General features: G+C 31.9%; 1 protein-coding gene across 1 annotated transcript; it reads right to left on the bottom strand.

Moving 5' to 3' along the window:
• Positions 1-1,175: 1,175 nt before the first annotated feature.
• Positions 1,176-2,967, bottom strand: LOC122595083 (putative UPF0481 protein At3g02645). The gene is made up of 2 exons (XM_043767381.1): positions 1,527-2,967; positions 1,176-1,201 (listed from the first exon to the last, which is right to left on the bottom strand). Exons 1-2 carry the CDS (start codon positions 2,965-2,967, stop codon positions 1,176-1,178), a joined length of 1,467 nt encoding a protein of 488 aa, XP_043623316.1.
• Between the last annotated feature and the right edge of the window lie 17,234 nt (positions 2,968-20,201).

Below are 20,201 nucleotides of genomic sequence, written 5' to 3'. Positions count from 1 at the left end.
TTTCAAGATTTATCAATCATTCTTATTACGTATGTGACTTTTTCTATGTACGTATCCTGCCTAATTTCCTAAAATGGATAAAAATGTATTTCTGTGGTGTCATGTTTTGTATTTTATAGCATCTAAATTAATACTTACGTGCATGTGTTGATAGTTGAAACCTTTTGAGAGACGTTTTGGTGTTGGGTCCCAAGGAAGACACTTTCCTATCCCTTTCCTAATTCATCTTATTTTATCACATTGCACCATTCATTTTTGACTATTCAATTCATCAATCTTGTATTTTCTTACATAAAAAGTGAATGAGAACTTAGTAAATTAGGTCATTGACAAGTAAAATTTTTGAATAGCATACGATGAATCATTTAGGAAGTGGAATCGATCACCATCAATATTGGAAGAAGTGTTTGATCATATATGACTTCCTTCAATAATGAAAGAATCTTTTTAAAAGAATTTTAAAGGCATAGTTGTCATATGAGTCATGAGTCGATTCGTACGAGTCGAGTCAAAACCAAGTGAAAACGAGGCGTCTTGGTGGATAACTCGGCTTTGGTCCGGAAGTTATGTTCCGAGTCACGAGTCATAAAATAACTTTTTTTATTATTTTTTTATACTTTTTTAAACATAACTCTTTAATATGTTTTCAAATTTGATTTTATTTTAAAAATGTTTTTTTATTTTTAGTTTAATATATCAATACAATAGTATATCTTTAAGAAGGAATTAGCCAAGTGGTAAGACAAACACTTGGTGACCTTAAGGTCTTAGGTTCGATCCCCGTTGGCCACAAAAATAATTCCTTTAAGGTACCCGTTACCAATGAAGCCTAAACCTATATGTGAAGTTTAAATACGCGGGTTCGATCCTTTGGGGTGCCCAGATCATGTGGGGATTAGGATAGAGGTATTTTACCGGCATCATATGGCTCATACAGGGTGGGTCGATGGGTATCCAATTGTGGTACCGGGGTTAGGGTTCCCCATTACTTTTTCTTTTTTTTTAATAGTATATTTTTACAATAAAAAATTATTTATAAGTAAAAAATTATATATTATTAAATATCCTGGTTCTTACTGTTCGAATTACATTTTGAGCTGAGTCGATAACTATGGCTTAAGGGTGTGCGAGAATATATTCCCTACTTATTTAGACCATCAAGAAACCAAAAAGGTTCACTTTCTACCAAATAGATTTGAACCTGATGTGATGCATGCAGACAAGGGTCATATTTTGTTATGTGTATTTCCTAATACTGATTTGAACTTGCAACTCTGTAGGCAAAACAGGAAGTGCAAACATATGGTGAGTTGGAACTTAGAACGTACACCTATAATTAAACACAACATATACTAATCAATATAAACATCATAAACTTTATATTACAGAGTACTTAATTAAACACAATCATCATATATATACAATAGTAGACAACAAATGCTTAGATCGATTATTCTAGGAATTTTGTTACATACATTCATATGGCTCTTACGACTTACTTCCTGTCTAAGACTGATCTTTGGTACACCCATATACTTCACAAAACGAGTATAGAATCGTGAGAAGACTTATACAAATTGTAAAAACAATAGTTGCAACTTTCTGTGACCGAAGCAGGTCTTTCTTGATGAACCTCCATGCCTTGATCATGGGCCTATTGCTGTAATACTGGTTGAGTTGCTCAATAACTTTGTTGCTACTACTTATGTACACATTACTCTTATTCTTATTCATCCCTTTGAAGAGATCGGCGATCTCTTTGTTATTCATATTACCTTTAATTATGCCTACGGCCCTGAGTAACTTGGCATCCAACTCAGAATCAACAATGCCACTCATCAAGTCGATGTATGCTGCTAGGTCTCGTGTTGAGCTAGACGTCGCCACTTCATAAGCAATCAAGTTTCTTAATACGACGTCTGAGTAAACATCAAGAGTAATCACTGGAAGGTACAGAGTAGCTCTGTTTTTGTCAAAGCTAATGTCCTTAATCCCTCCAGTGGTCATGCAGCTGAAACTTATCTGACCATATTTTCTAAGAGATGAAGCAGAGGGAATTTCTATTTCCTTGACACCGTCTTGATCATCAGCATCTTCTTTGTCTTGCGTTATCGTTCTAAGACCTATTGAATTTGATATTTTCTCCCACGGAATGTTCTTTATGACCTTAAGAGGACGATCATCCATATCCTCCCGTGGTATTGCTACCTGAGAAGGTTGTGAGATTTCTTGATTATTGTTGACTATCGAATGGTACATAAGATCAAGCAAATGCAAATAGCGCATCTCATCAACGTTATGACTAATAGGGTCTTTTCGTAGACTCAGAGGAGAGTGTACCTCACAAAACACTCTCAACATAGAGATTAACTCGTGATCGCCATCATGAGAAGTAGTTGTTGATGATGAGAGATGAAGGGTATTCCATATTTCCTTCAATAAACACAAAGGAATCTGGTTCTCGAGAACCATTACGTCTCTATAGATTACACCATCGTGTATCAACGTTTTAGGCATTAAGGGTGCAATGTCAACGTAGTGTCCAAAAAGACCAAGCAAGAACAAGCCATCAATCGCTATAATCCAAGCCAACGTGTCGTTATCAAGATCCATATACTTGTGGTAACAAGCACGAATCATGGACTCTTTCTCTTTGAGCCTATTAATCACCAAAGACTCGAAGGCTAGGACTTGATCCGAGCTCAAGATTGCTTTAACAGCAGCAACTTTGTACCTCTCCATTTGGTAAAGATGTGACTCGAAATGGTGGTATGGACCCAGTGCTATAGCCTGAGGTACGTAAGCCTCGGGGTTGAAATGGCTAGTGGATTTTGGGACACTGAACACGCACACTTGAACGTTTACGTTAACATCATCGTTGTCAGCCTCATCATCGAAACTCTTGTTGATCTGTTCCACCCATCGTTTCTCGCTATAATCTTTACTCAAAATCGAACCGGGCTTCATCATTTCTTTCTTTTTACTTGAATCGACTATACTTCATATATTTATAATACACCACGAGTATGCAGTTGGATAAAGTCGACTAAATTAAAGTAAACGAAAGTTCGTTAAATCAGGCGTACAAGTCTAAAAAACTTCTTTTATATTAATATTAATATTATGGCCTAACAATCAACTATTCAAGAGACTTCGGTGTACCAATGCTATTTAACAAAGTGTATCATATAATTTAGTATTTAAATGAACATTTCCAAGAAAATCTGGATAGAATGATGTTACAACTCATTATCAAGTGAATAACATTAGAAGAAAATTATAACCAATACCAATGGATCCAGAATGAAAAGAATGTTGTAATAACAAGTTTAATATATTCATATTCACTTGGAATGTTAATTTCTTTCCTTTTGCTAGAAATCCAAATAATATTAGAGGTTAGATTGATAATTGTAAGAAAATGGTCCTTTTTTTCTTTAGAGCCGAGATGTGGGTTTATGTGACGAACCTCCAAATCAAATATTCATTTGAAGTCCTCAACTACTTGAGTCCAATCCATTAACAAATCACATACTTGATAAAGTTTTTGAGCTCTTGCACTTGCAAAATAATTCTGGGCCCAATAAGTATAACTATTATAACACACCTCATCCAGGCCCAACTAGCAGAAATAATTTTGGTTTTTTCGGTTGTAATTAAGTTGGTCTTTGCGGTTATAACTTATAACTTTTGGTGCAGTACTAAAATTCTAAATACTTTATATCAAATTTGTTACCATACTTTAACATCACACCAAACACAACACCTTCTATTTTACTAAACGTTTAAATAATATTTTATATAATATAATATAGATATAGATATAGATATAGATATAAATATAGATATAGATTGATTCAATATAAATTTAGTATATCAAAAATCAAAAAGAAATTATGTTACGGAGAAAATTAGATAGTGATAAATATTGAGTGTGAACATTAAAACTAATATTTAGTGTAAACTTGATGTTAAAAAAGGGGGAAAAAATCTTTTTTTCATATCAAATTTGATGCACCATTCGATATTTAAAGTTCCTCGAAAAACTCTTCCATGTTTAAAAATACGTATTTGGCCTCCTTACTAGTAGAACGTGGGTTGGTGCCCGCATGTTGCGGCGGTTAAACGGTGATGATAATATAAAACACGGGGAAGGAATCGATATGCGTGTGTGTAAATAGGAAGGAGAGAAAGAAGTGACTATGTATTAGATTTTGGCTAGGTGTTTGTATAATTAGAGGTAAATGTGTGAATTAAGGTCAATATAGGAATATTGAAAAGATTGCTGAATTTTTTAAAATAGAGAGTCTAATATATTTTATAAAGAATTATAGATATGCTCTATTCACGAATCTAAAATCTAAGCCCATGATAATAAGATGTCTAATAAACCTATTTATAAAATGTAATTTTCGAATAAATTAACAACAGCAACAGCATATATGAACCATTTGATGAAATTATCTATACTTCTATACTCCCTTATAAAAAGTATTGAATTTCTTAAAATTCAGCATTTTTTTTTCTTCCCAAAATACCCCTACTTAAACATAAAACTCTTATATACCTTCTTTTCTCACATTCTCTCTAACCATTACACACTCTCATCGATCTTTTATCACCCTCCGCCACCATCATCCTTCTCCACCACCTCCCTCGATCTCCACCACCATCTTCTTTTTATATTATCAACACCTTCTAACCGCCGCAACGCGTGAGCACTATGCTTTTTTTCTCATAAACTTGACTACTTCAGAAAACTTTATGCATTGATGATTGATTAAATGAAAGTGTTAAATATGTGTTGTCACTAACAATAAGTAGCTTCGAATTCAGCTAAAGTAGTTGCCCACTTTTTGACGTAGGCTGCGCGGAATTATAGTTGATAGATTCTTCGACTTTCATTTAATCAAAAACAATAAATTTATTAAAATCATATAAATTAAATTGTATCACATGTACAAATGTTTATATTATTATAGTATAATAATAACAAAATTACAAAAAGGTACGTGATTCTCTACTACATTAATTGCTTTTAAGTTTTTATTGCTTATTCAATCACCCAACCTACATATATGTATACTTTCTAATTTCGTTAACGAAAACTAACATATTATAAAATTATTACAGGAAATATAATCGATCGGATTTTCCTACCTTTTCGAACGTGTTCGGGAAATGTAATAGGGGATTATATGACCATATAGTCCAACAAGAAATAATAATGCTGATTTAATTGGATCTACAAAGTCATATGAAATTTAGTGGGTTAGAAAATGAAACTTTTTACTTCCTTTCTATATGCGAAAAAGAGATACATTTAATGACATCGTGTATATGTGAACTGTTAGAAACAGAATTTACGTCCCTGTGACTACTAAACAACTAACCCTTGTGTTCTTCGCAATTTTGTTCAAAACGAATCCCACGAATTGCTAGTACCGTATACATAGTAAAAATTTTTATTTTTTTTTAAATTTTAACAGCAGAAACCGTAAACTAATCCTACATGATTAATTATTACTCCCTCCGTCTCAATTTAAATGTCCTATTTTGATTTTTGAAGTCTTTATTTCGCAACCTTGACCGTAAATCTTTTTGTTTGTGTTATACAATACTTGATAGAAAATATATGGATAGATTGAGCTTTAGATGTACATTTTATTGATATAGCTTTCATTAGGCATTATGTTGTACAAATAAAAATATTTACGGTTAAAGTTAAAAAATAAAGACTCAAAAAGTTAAAATTAAACATTTAAATTGGGACGAATGGAATAATTAACTAATATATGCTTATCTACACGAACATTATTTGTTGTTGGGGCCTTGGGGGTTATAATTAGAAGACATTTTTCTTGTCGTTAATGAACTTATTGCCCAAGCAACCCGCCCACAGGTAGCTGACTGGTCAACGAAAATTTATAAATTTAGTCAATTTCGTCTATATTAAATTAGTATGACACCAATGGGTCCATAACTTATATGTGTATTCCAAGAAGCAGACGTTACTACGCCGTCTTCTTGACGTTCTAAAATTTACTAAATTTATTAAAACCAAACCAAGTCAAATAAAGTTATTATTATACATATATACTAGCATTTTTTTCAATATAGAGTTTAATATTTGTATTCAATGACGAACTGAAGATAAAATTCAAATAAATAAACATATATGCAAGCAACGTTAAGTTGTCACTGATATGTTCTTTTTATATACGTACGTAACTAATCGACATGCCTTAAAAAATAAAGATAAAAAGGTTATTTACTATACACATAACAAAGTAAATGAAAACGCATCCATCGTAACGTACCATACTACCATACATAAATTGGAAGTTATGAACTTAATTATGATAGTGTAATTACTAAATTACTAACATACCAAAATTGTAAATTTGTAATAGTACTAGTGTGTTTGAATTTTGGTGTGCAAAAATAGAAAGGAGCTAGTTTTCTTATAGTAGTCTATTCTTAAGTTTGACTAAGCATATGAACTAAATTACTAGTCCAAAGCCGGAATGTGAAACAATTATACAAATTAATCAATAGAATAACTCTGTTTTGATTACTTTGTCATAGATTTGACCAATTCAAACCAAAGGGTATTTATATCTGAGGGACCAACAAATTAGTTCTATTTATAAACCAATTAAAGAACCCAACTTTTCCTTTGTTTGCCATACTAATTCAAAGTCTTGACCCATTGTCCAATTTCAAAGAACACAAAATATTTCCCAAATGACCACAAAAAATCCCACTTTATATTATTCACATAGTAAGCCTCAGCTAGCACCGAGAACATGTTTATGCTCTCCAACCAATCATCCTGGTTCATTCAGGTGCAGCCGACACCGTAACCTCCAAAAGGTCCCCAGCCGACGGGTGGCTAGCCGTGGTTCATGGGAGCTAGCCGTGGTTGCAAAATCGGACTTGTTTAAAGCATTTCTTCGGTTGATGATAAAACCATCCAACCGTGATCTTCACAGGAGGAGGAATTTCCAGCAGAAGCCTAGTAGATTTTGCTTGTTGAACGGCACTAGTAACAAACTGGCAATTGTTTCTTGATCATGGCACTGCAGTTTTTTTCATTTTATTTTGCGGATCTGGTTATTTTTTTCTTCATATTCTTTCAATCCGGTTTGTAATTAAACTACGTACATATAGTATATAGAGTTCAACTACGTACAGTGTATATTTTAAGATACTTAATTGAAACAAACATATATGCATGTATATATGTTTAGACTTAATTTACCGCGTCATATATACGCACATACATATGCATATACACAACATGTTAAGATGACTTAACTGTTAAGCATGGCACATTAGCACATATATCATATATATATGTAACATCATACGTGTATATTGATCCTTTCCACGTAATTATCAATCACAATCATCTATACTATCCTGGCCAATCATCCTAGCTAGCTATGCCCGATATAATAAAATAATATAATATTACATAAGCTTAATAATTATTTATGTTTGAATTAAGTTTCTAATTTTATTAATTAGACACCGTATAAAAAGTTATTCAGTGGCTTCGAACTTAATTACTTATTTAAAAAGATATTTGGTTTAGCTGGTTCTTGTATCGAACCAACCAATAAATTGTAATTCAAGTATAGATAGTATATGTGTTATCTGAAGGATGATCGATGTAGATATGGCAAATATTGTTGTTCAAGTTGGAACTGTATTTTCTAGCCGATTAATTATTATTACTACGTACTAGCATGGTATCCGCGCAATACGGCAGTAGTGATGAAGACGAAGGTCTAGTGGTATCGGTGACGGAATTAATGGTGGTGATGGTGTCAAGTGGTGTAGGTTGATGCATGTAAAGGTGAGGGTAGAATATTTTACTCGTAGTAAATAAGGGTTTAAAATGTTAATTATTAAAATAAAGATTTAGAGTATAAATTAATTCATTAAGAAAAAATTTAGTAATTTATAAAAATTCTTTCCATAATGGTGATTTATTAAAGGTAATTGAGTAATTTTACATTTAACTATTTTCTAACATTTTTTAAAAATATGGGGTTGATAATTATTATATAGGAATATAGATATATACTTTTTGGCCGGAATTGTGTTCACGATCATTTATCTTGTAGACAAATAAGGAGCGAACATTGTTGTTCGTGAACATTCAATCGGCCGGTAAGTTATTCATTAATTTTTGGGTTTGTAATACATAAGCAAATAATTAAACACAACCAAAATGAATATTTATGCAAACTTTACATTATTAAAACTTTATATTTGGTTGAGGTTCATTTATCAAAATTTCATTCGGAGGTTGCTGTACAGTTTTGATAATGTTAACAAACGTAAAGTCAATCTACAAATTAAGTTACATCAGTTTAATTAAGGATATCAATTATCTTTAAAACAAAACAAACACATAAAACTAATACGAAAATATAAAGTTTTATAGACGTTGTAGGTTGTCATGACTACCCCAAACTACCACATAGCTCCGCAACTTGGTTCATTTGTTTGTTGTTTCATAATTTTTTATAAACTAGCATAAAAAAGCTTACTTTCTTGACAAACACATAAAGTAGGCACAAGTTTATGTTCTAAGAACTTTCTTATTCGAGCTCTAGTATTTTCTAATTATAATTCGTCCTTCTTTAAGAAAAAGAAAAGAAAGAAAAAAAAAAGTTATCCCAAGCAAGTGGGAGGGTCCCAAATAGTTGTGCTCACTGCTCAACGCCATACGAAATGGCATTAAGAATCAACTAAAATCAACTTGACCATGGAAACTACAATACTATTCTTGTTTGACCCACTCCTCGCGGTCCATTTAAAGGTTCTATTTTCTATTTTCCATATGCCTTTATGAACCGCTAGCCCTTCAATATAATGGTCGCTTTTGATTTTTATAATACTGCGAATACTATATAAGTTCCAATTCAATTACATTTATATGTAACTTTTAACATTTACGTACCAATATTAACTTTATCAAAAAAGGAAATGATAGGTAAAATATGCAGTACCTATCTTAAGTAAATTATGAAGGATTATGTAAAATTCATGAGGGTTATATAAAATTTAAAAGGGACTATGTATGTTTATCAAATTCAAAGGTTTAATTTGAAACTTTTTTAAAAATGACAATACCTAAGCTTAAATAAATTCTGCAGTACGGATCATTTTCCCTTGTCAAAATTAATAATACTTGTGTAAAAATTGTATATAGATTTGGGCCTTCATAAGAAATGATATTGTCATTGTCAATATATTAATTACAAATTTACAATTACAACATATATATTAGGGGTAATTAAAACTATTAAACTATAAAAGAAATAAAAGTTAATTTTTGGAAGAAAAAAAAAGTTGATATTTGTACCACTTCTTTTGATAGATTTACTATAACTGTGTATTACTAGTTTGTACAGTCAGCTGTAAAAGTTTTACATTGTGGTACATCACTCAAAAATCGTGGTAGGAATATCACCTTCCTACCAAAAAAGGCCCAATATTATTAGACATGCCAAAAAAACTGGCTCCTCAAGAAACAGTCCCAAATAACCCAATCGAAACCGAAGGAAATCGGTTCTTGAAGAACCGATCGGGTTGGAACTAGTTTCACTTTTGGTCTTAGAATCGGTTCCTTGCCGGTTTCAAATCGGTTCGGTTCTGGTTATTGGACAAAAAAATTTGAAAAAAACTGGTCAAAGGTTGACCAAAATCGGTTCCGGTTTTTGAAAAACCGATTCTTTGTCGTGTTGACTCGAACCGGTTACAGTTCCTGAAAAAGAAATCAACGGATTGAACTTTTCACAATTTCTTTTATTAAACTTGAATACGTAAATTAATTAATGAAAAGAGCTAGTGTGGACTAATATCAATTGGTTTAAAAATAGTTGAATTTGGGCGTATTATATAAGTTGTTCTATGACTAATGACTTAAAACGTCTACACAGATATAACTAGTATATAAGCTGGGTTTAGTGATGTGATCGAAAGTATAATGATAATGACACATGGTATTTTGTTAGATCTTAATTATTGTAAATTTTTGTATTAAAAGTTTTAAAGTTAGATGTATGTATAATTATAAAACATACTTAAATTTTATATTAAAAAGGTTTTTATCATTAAGTTAGCATTTATTAACATACATTATTATGCTTATTTAATATTTTAGTTATATATCATTTATTAACATACATTATTATGCTTATTTAATATTTTAATTATATATAAGATATCTATTATACCAAATCATAGTAACTTGTATGTTAGTCAGGTTGTGTATAGAATCTTGAATTATGAAATTCTTGTCTAATGAAAGATTTCGTAAATATTTTCTTAATTATACAATGTCTAGAGAACATGCCAATAATTTGTATGCCTCATTTAGTATTATAAAAAGGGGTTCCTTATAAAAAATACATACTTGTTTGTTCAGGTACATTGTTATTTGATACAATAATTAGTCGCCACTAATTTCTCATCATGATCATAACTTAGCATGCCTAGATTCCAAAATCTATATGAACATGTGTCGGCTTAAAAAGTGTAAAAATCAGAAAGGAATTGGAACAAAAATAGAAATATGTACATATCTATATGTATATTATAAAGCAAATATCTTTAGGCACACCAACTAAATTGATTTATCATTATTCATAACTAATGTAATAATTAATCAAAATCACACATTACATTAATAACCTAAACCATACATTATGATTGTCGCCGCCATGTCACCGTCACCGCCACCGTCACAACCCCAACTTCCACCACAACCATCATTATACCGACGCATTTCGCAGGTATCATTCTAATAAAATATAAAATATACATAGATAATTTTTCATAGATTGTTTTAACATAGAACAAAGCTAGTCGGTAATAAAAAAGGACAAACAAAAAGAAAACCCGTTAAACTTTTAAGTTTCAATCAATAAGATGTAACTTAAAAGACAATGAAAAGGAAATAGTAAACGAGAAATAACTAATCCTTTTAAGTTAATAGTTTAAATAATTTTCTAATGATTAAAAGATGAGATGTGAAAAAATTAGGAGGGTAGATTAAGAAAAACAATTAATGTGCTTCTCATTATAACTCAGTGGTTAAGCACCAGCTTTACATGCTGGAGGTCTCGGGTTCGAGAAATGGAAAAGACATATAAGGGGTTTTCACAGATAAAGTCCTCCAGTGAAGCAAGTTTGAGTCCTGCAAAGGGGGCAAGGTTTTACCCCAATTAAATGTCGTGCTTTCAGGCGGTTTAATTGGAGGTTTCTCCTCCTACTAGGTATTGAGGGTGACGGGGCTCTATGCGCCGACCCGGTTAATACAATGTAAGCTAGATCCCCTGCTGCGAGCAAATGATCTACAGCTTAAAAAAAATTAATAAATATTACATGTTATTTCTTATAGTTTTTTTAAAAAATTAGGTTAATCTTTAAGAGATTTTATAAAAAGTAAGTAACTGCTCAGTGCCGCCTTTCGCGGGTTTTGAGCTCCAATACCTCGACGGTGTATGGGGGAGGTTAAGATGTAGGCAGACATTACCTCTACCTAAGTAGAGAGGCTGCTTCCAGTTTCTACCTAAATGGTAGAAAAGGCCCTCCAACCTTTGCATGGGATGAGGATCGAACCCATGACCTCTGTCTCCAGAGGCAAGGATGTTTACCACAGATCCAACCATGCTGCTTTTTAAGAGATTTTATGATTTTACATATATAGTAAAGTCAGAAATGGATAAGTCTCAATTTAAGTTGCGCTTATCGTTTGTCGAAACATGTAGATTAGGTATCCATCGGTAATAATTAAGTTATGATATTATATGTTGCTTAAATCTAAAAACAACCAAGGAGACTTTTGTATTACTATAATAATAATAATAATGCTCTAGCTGGCACCGGACAAAAAAAAAAATATCTAATATCAGTATTTCACATACGATATCTTTTCTTCAAATTCAAATTTGTTTTAGTTTAAGACCTTTTCTGTTCAATAATCGCGTTGTATATTTGTCGCACAAATGTACACCTAGTAAACTAGTATATGTATATAACAACTACTAATTATATATTATATATACTCTAATAATCGAATAAGATGTGAATAGTAACTCGCAAGTCGCAATCCGCACAATTATTCGGATTTTGTTAAATCGTATTCGGTTTGGATTTTCTAATACGAGTTACTTCTTGGTTTTTTCTGTATGCTTTTCCTTTTAGTTTTCAAATAATTATACTGAAAACTTTTATTCAGTTTTTGTAACAATATTCACACCATCATTCGGATTTTGCCACATCGCATTTGGTTCGGGTTTTCTAATACGAGTTACTTCTTGGTTTTTTCGTTATGTTTTTCTTTTCGGATTTTCAATTAATTATACTGAAAATGTTTATTCTATTTTTGTAACAATATTCAGATTTTAACACATTAGACCCCTTTTAGGTTTAAAATTACATGTTACTTCTTGGTTTCTTACATTTTTTTTCTTTTCGGTTTTCAAATAGTATATCAAAACTATAGTTTTTTTTGTGCTATTGCCTTTGAATAAATATCATATCAAATGTCAAATATTTTAACAAACATATATAGCGACACATCATCAATAACAAAACATAATTGTTTTTAGGTTTTCAAACAATATATTAAAAAATACACCTAGTAAACTAGTATATGTATATAACAACTACTAATTATATATTATATATACTCTAATAATCGAATAAGATGTGAATAGTAACTCGCAAGTCGCAATCCGCACAATTATTCGGATTTTGTTAAATCGTATTCGGTTTGGATTTTCTAATACGAGTTACTTCTTGGTTTTTTCTGTATGCTTTTCCTTTTAGTTTTCAAATAATTATACTGAAAACTTTTATTCAGTTTTTGTAACAATATTCACACCATCATTCGGATTTTGCCACATCGCATTTGGTTCGGGTTTTCTAATACGAGTTACTTCTTGGTTTTTTCGTTATGTTTTTCTTTTCGGATTTTCAATTAATTATACTGAAAATGTTTATTCTATTTTTGTAACAATATTCAGATTTTAACACATTAGACCCCTTTTAGGTTTAAAATTACATGTTACTTCTTGGTTTCTTACATTTTTTTTCTTTTCGGTTTTCAAATAGTATATCAAAACTATAGTTTTTTTTTGTGCTATTGCCTTTGAATAAATATCATATCAAATGTCAAATATTTTAACAAACATATATAGCGACACATCATCAATAACAAAACATAATTGTTTTTAGGTTTTCAAACAATATATTAAAAAATTTTATTAATTTTTTTGTGGTATTGTATTTGAATAAGTATATATTTTATATGTCAAAGTTTTTGGATACATAAATCATCAATAACAAAGAGTAATCGAACTAATTAAAATCGTGCAACGCGTAGACAAAAACTATTGTAGTTTTGCCTTTAAATAAATATATTAAATACATATTTGATATGATAATTTTTTAAACAAACTTATTCATAACAGTTTGTTAATTCAATGCAAGTATACAAAATAACATAATCATTTCAACACGACAATTTGTGAGGCTGAAAATTCCCTAGTTGATAATAAAATAAAATAAAAGAAAGTGAATTTATGATTGTTATACTAGTATGTAAAGTTTTTTATAATTAAACTTAGGTAAATGATAATCACATATTCATTTTGGGTTTACCATTAACCGATTAGTTGTTTATAAATATAATTTAGGTACTTGATATTGGAGAATTAAAATGATTTCATTCATTTCATTTTATGTAAGTTTTAAAGAATTATGATAATGAAAATTGAAAGTTTTATTTTTATGAAATTATAAGTGTTTTTTTATTATTTTTTTAGAAAGGCATTATATATGTTAATTTTGATTATTAATTTAATTTTTATGTTTCCCATAATATTTTTTTCTCAAATACTCACTATTTTAATTTTTTTTACATTTTCATTTTTTATGATTATTTCTTATCAAATATCATCATTCTCATTCTCATCTTATCATCACTATTACATTAATTTTCAACAAACAAGTTATATTCAACGAGCATGGTATCCGCGCAATGCGGCGGTGGTGGGGAAGACAATCTGGTGGTGGCGTTGATAGGGTTTTACTTTGCTAGAGACGAAAATGGTTGAAGGGCATAGTTGGTATATCACGTGAGAGAGTGCTTAGCAAGGAAGATTATTTAAGGGCATTTTTGTCTTATCAGGTTCTTAATTAAGTTAAGGGAAGAAATCGATTTGCTTTATAAGATATTATAGATTTAATAAAACTATGTAAATATTTATTATACCTTTAAGTCTTTAACCACTTTTTTATGTAAACATTTCCTTTAACTACTTTAGTTTCAAGATAGCCTAGCAATTATTATCTTAAGCCTTTTTATAAAAGATCTCATATGATCTCAAAAGTAGTCATGGGAAGGTCGAGAAATGTTCACGAAATACAAAATATATAGATTCAATCTCTACTTCCTTATAAAATAAAAGGACATTTTTTATTTTTAATAATTCTTGTCATTGAATTAACAGAATTCCTTTGACATTTATTTTAATAATTAACATTTGAAGCCTTTAACTTTTTAAATATTTCACTATTACCTTTACATCAACCTACACCATTTAAGACTTTGACACCGCCACCACCAGAAATAATACTGTCACCGACAATAGTAAATCATCGTGCCCACTACCGCCGCCGCATTGCGCGGGTAGCATGCTCATACTACTAACTAATTAAATGTTATAAACTTTACATACTTACATGAGACAAAATTTAAATATACTTAAAATATATATAAACTATATCTTATACGTTGTTATAGACAACTAACACACTTAATCACGAAATTTTGATATAATTATCGTAAACGCAAATTGCAGAGTAACATATTGATTCGTACTAAAACAAAACAAATTTAAACTATGAACTTAGTTTTGAAACAAATCAACGTGAATAACAAACCAGATTGAATTTATAACACCACTTTATTGACAACAAGGCCAAGTTGGGGGGGTTTATTTGTCTTCAAGTAGACAACTAAGCTACAGTATGGCCCATTGCCATCAGCCGATCAATGTTTATCCATATTTAATTGTACTAAACTAAACAAGATATAAAACCAAATAATCTGATCGAGTTAGTCGTAGAAGACTAGAAGTTACATACTTACATGTTGCTGGAGAAAATACATTTTTATTAATCAATACGATAGATGCCAATAAGCTATCAAGTGATTCGATAGATTCATTAGAGGATTTTGTCTTTTTAAAAGTTTCTAGTTCAAACTTAAATAGTGACGTTAAATTACCACAGCTAACAGTTTATTGTTTGGAAAGAAAAAAAATGAATACAATGATGAATTATATTTCCAATCATTTCTTATAACTATGTGTGTTCGGCCAGGCCATCGAACATTAAATCTCTGATAGCGACAAATAGAAATGAATGAACCAAAAATAAAGTTTATTAATTTCTCTTATGTTTTTTGGTTCTGAAAAACAAATTACATTAAACTGGTATATCATAGGATTTGTTCAAGTTTAAATATTATGTTCTCGGGTATAATTGTATAATTAACTTTTTTTAGTTGTATAAGTTGACCCTCAAAGGTAACACAATATCACTCTTTCCTTTTATCTCTTAGTCAAACATCATTAGATATGCTCGTCCTTCACTCATCTTTAAAGTAATTAATTGTTTTTTGAGGGCGAGATGTAATTCATGTAATCTTTCTTTACCAAAAAGTATTTTGTTACATCAAAACTAGAATAAAATTTGTCTTAGGGTGATTGATCGACTAGTAAACTATAGATTGTAATCTTAGTATCTTACGTGTATATTTGGGGATTTGTATACATATTTGTTGTAGAAAGATTTAACTAACTAAAGTCGTAATATTGTATGTCATTTAGTTCTTTGAAGTATAAGTGATTCCAATAGTTGTTGTTAGTTGTTACATTTTACAAAAAGTAATGAAATTATTATTCGATGCGCGTAACCCGATCAGGGAAAATAGTGTAACCTGACCACCCACTATTAGCGGCGACGTCGCCGCAAATAGTGGGCCCTCTGTCAGTCAACGCCTGCAACCATTCCTGTGATGTCTGGAATCTCGTGGGTGTGGACCCCACTATTAGCGGCGACGTCCCCCCACTTCGATATAACCCACTTTATTATATAATTGTATTTAGTACATCATATTAAATTTAATCCCCATTAAAAAGTTTCTTAAAAATAGACAAACTTAATGTAAATAATATATATATATATATTTTTAAAGATTATTTATACTAACATTTTTTTAGAATAAAACTTTATTTCGAAAAACATGTGTTACGTCATTTATTATACTTGTTTTAGTTTTGTTTTCATAAATTATGCCTCGTCATTCATTAGCACACGTTGTAACAATTTTTTACTTAGACTATGTAGCAAATTCACCTAAGTTATTAGACAATACTAATACTTATATTAACATTTTAGTAGGTTTATATGTATAACCAGTAGATTAAATTTAATTATTTCATCTTTATCAAATATACCCTTCTTAATTATATAATATACCATAAATAAAATAAATATATACGTTTTAAATAAATATTAATGTTAAAAGGTGTAAGTTAGTTGTGGAATGCAAAAATATTGTAACTTGTAAATTACAATATACTCTTTTCAATTATTATAATATATCATAAATGTAGGATAATATGTAAATCTTTCAAGTTTCAAATTTATATATAAATCCACGTATTGAAAAACTAAGTTAGGCAAAATTCTCCAAATCCCACTCATTTCTTACATTTTTTTTACTACGGTCTTTTTTCACTTAGGTTATTTTTATATAATATATTACATTTTCATGACTTTCGAAAGAGACATATATTTCAAAATATGTGTAAAAATGTGTAAGAGCTTTTTTTTAAAAAATTTTTATACTCCAATGATAAAAAGTTTTCAAAAGCTTAAAGTTGAAATTTATATATTAGATGAGAAAAAAATTTAAAAACTTTTTATTTATCAACCTATTATTCATTTTTTTGAATTATTCTTACACTAAAGTAAAATGTTTAATTTAATTTTAAAACATTGAACGAATTTAATCATTTATTACAATAGGAGGGCCTGGTGGTACTCTTGGCATGTTTGCGTACAACCAATTTTGATACGCATCTTCTTGATTTGCGTACGTTATTGCTAGTCGACGTGCAGGATCGGTTGCGTGAAATTCCCATTCTGGATTCTTGTAGGCCATTGGGTAGTCGCCTGCTAATTTCACTGCAACAAAATGGGTTTCGTTGTTTATCAGAGCAATACTTATCGGTTGTTTGAATAACAGCTGATCTAAGCCGTGATGGATCGGAAATACTGTCCGGGGGTCACGTAGGCTAACGCAGTTGACTATTATACCCAGCTTATTGGCCAGGAGGATATGGAACCACACTTTACTCATCCAATGATGCATGGGCCGACTTCGTCCATAATAAGATGTTCGCAACGCCGTCAACATTCGGTTGCCCTCTGTTTGCCGAAACATTTGCATGTACCCTTCGAGGTCAGATTCAAACTCCGCTAGCATCTGCGTACGAACCCACTCTGCACCCATCTCCTCATCTAGCCCCAAAGCTACAACGGTAGCTCGAAATCCACAGTTACCGTCTCCTTTAACATTTTGTGCGCCTACAACATACGGCCTTAAGTACGATGGTATCTCACCTAGTACCCAAGCGTAATTTTTGGAAAGACTGGCGTTATACGGTTCCGCAACATACCCAACCCAACTGGCCGATGACTGTGCCTCTGACTCCGGATCCGAAACCTGCGCCTGCCTTGATTCATATATGGGTGCATTTCTAGATTGTGTAGGTGGTGGCCCGAAGATGTCATCTACTAACTTCGAATATGGTTGGTCATAGTTGAGCTAATGGTCTTGGGACGTATCGCCGAATCCATATAATTTTTGTGTCACATATGGTGTATCCCCGACCCCGTAGGATTGGGACGGGTCCCCCCACGTATATATATCATCAAGACCTGGATATGGGTGCAGGTTTCCGAAAATGTCGAATCCAGCATAACAACCTTCAAAGCTCTCATCAGGGCCAGCTCCCTGTCAGTAAGAACGACACGAACGACAAAGCTATCATCAAGGATGGACCGAAGACATCGTAAAACCCATTGATAATTTGCCTCCCGCTCGTTTACGATAAACGCATACGCTAAACTGAAGGTCTTCCCCGTTGAAGTCACGCTGACGATCTCAACTAGCGGCATGTTGTAGATGTTAGTTTTGTAGGTGGAGTCTATTTCAATAACCCAGGGAAATGCGCGCCATAGGGTCATTGATGTTGGATGAATGAAAAATAGGTTCTCCAAGCGTCCATTTTTGTTATTTGTGGTGAACTGGTAAAAGTACCTTTTCTCTTGCAACAGTGAAAACATAACCTGCGATTAATGACCAAGATAGAGTAAATAAGTCAATTCCAACAACGTAGTACAATAAAATATTTAATGTTTGTACTTGCATTGGAGTACGCCCTGCTTGCCCCGACCTTCTTCTCGCTTTTAGGAAGTTCGTAATGTCTCCTTTGCGAGTCAAGTTTCCTGGAAATTCAAGTTTGAGGTTTACCAGGATCTGATGTGGGTACAAACCGCGATCCGATTGGGTCCCCACAAATTCCTTTTCTTCATCCGTCATCCGTCTGGCGTATGCATTCCCTTGCAGATTAGTAGTTGGATCATGATTGTGTCTCCAATCCTGGACAGTTAACCTTCAACCACCATCACGCCCAGAGCGGCCTATTAAAGTGAAAGGACAACCTATCTTACTTGACCGTTTAGGTGGACCAATTAACCTTGCATCGCGCGCTCCACCGTGGTGACATATAAGTGTCACTTTATTGACCACCTCTTTTGAGTTTTTGTTCGTCCGCCGTATAACTAGAACATAACCCAAATCCATTGCTGTTCTTTGAGCCCACTCCGTTAATTCTTCAAAGGAACCGAACACCTCATCAGTTTCAAAGTCCCCACCTTCGCATTCATATTCACCATCTACATCAGGTTGCTCAAACACATTATCCGGCACTTCAATACGTACGTTTTCTGGGTCTGCCCAAATATCCTCCAAACTATCCATCTGAAACAATTCAAGTAAACATCAACCACATTAACTATTAATGGTGTCCATACTATATATATATGTATATATATTTACACATACGTATAATATCTATATCTATATTCATAATACATATATATATAAACACTAAGATTGAAAACCATACACAATACCAGCAACTACAAATATGTAATGAAAAACGATTATTCGTATGTTTGAAATTTTTTTTCCAAATACACAATAATTCAGTAGGAAAACCACGACTTTGGGGTATTGAATATGTTATTAGTTGCTGTTTTTTTCAAGTATACATTTAGTTGGACATTCCATTATATATATAGTTTTGAAATCGATAATTCCTATGTACCACTTTTGATCCTATTGAACTATATTTAAAATCGTTGATTCCTATGCATTAACCTCTTTTGATCTTATTGAACTATGTCAAAAAACCATTCCCGATATGTCATAAACCATTCCCATTCCCGATATCTGATGGCTGCCAGACTGCCGCTGCAGTCTGCAGCGGCAGTGCCACGTCAGTCTGCAGCGGCAGTCTGGCATCAGTTGATGGACGTGTCGGGGGTCCCACTATTAACGGCGACGTCGCCGCTAATAATCTGGTGGGGTTGACCGTTGACCTGGTGGTGTTACCCAATGCCTTATTATTATGTTAGAAGTTAGAACTTCAGTGCTAGACTTCTTCATATCAAACTAGATATTTTCTTTGATTAAATCAAAATTCTAATAATTTTAGATAACATGTCGATGCCTTCAACATTGTGCATTTGTGCCAGTTTACTCCTGATATTTTAATAATTTTATCCTCTAGATAAATAAATCATTTTATGGTAGTCCGTGCATAATACGTGGGGCATCTAAAATGGGCCTAGTCACCACTTTTTTTAATCGTCGATCATGTACGTGGCACCCCACCATTACCGCTAGTAAACCACAACCGTTTTTAAAACGCCTTTCCCTATTGTCGTTTGGCGCCCACCGTATAAACAAACCAAACAACTTTTAACTGAATTCTAATTTCCATTATTTTATATTTTAATTAATTAATTAG

The sequence above is a fragment of the Erigeron canadensis genome, chromosome 4 (assembly GCF_010389155.1).
Source record: "Erigeron canadensis isolate Cc75 chromosome 4, C_canadensis_v1, whole genome shotgun sequence".
NCBI lineage: Eukaryota > Viridiplantae > Streptophyta > Magnoliopsida > Asterales > Asteraceae > Erigeron > Erigeron canadensis.
This window is presented reverse-complemented; position numbering and strand designations above follow the sequence as displayed.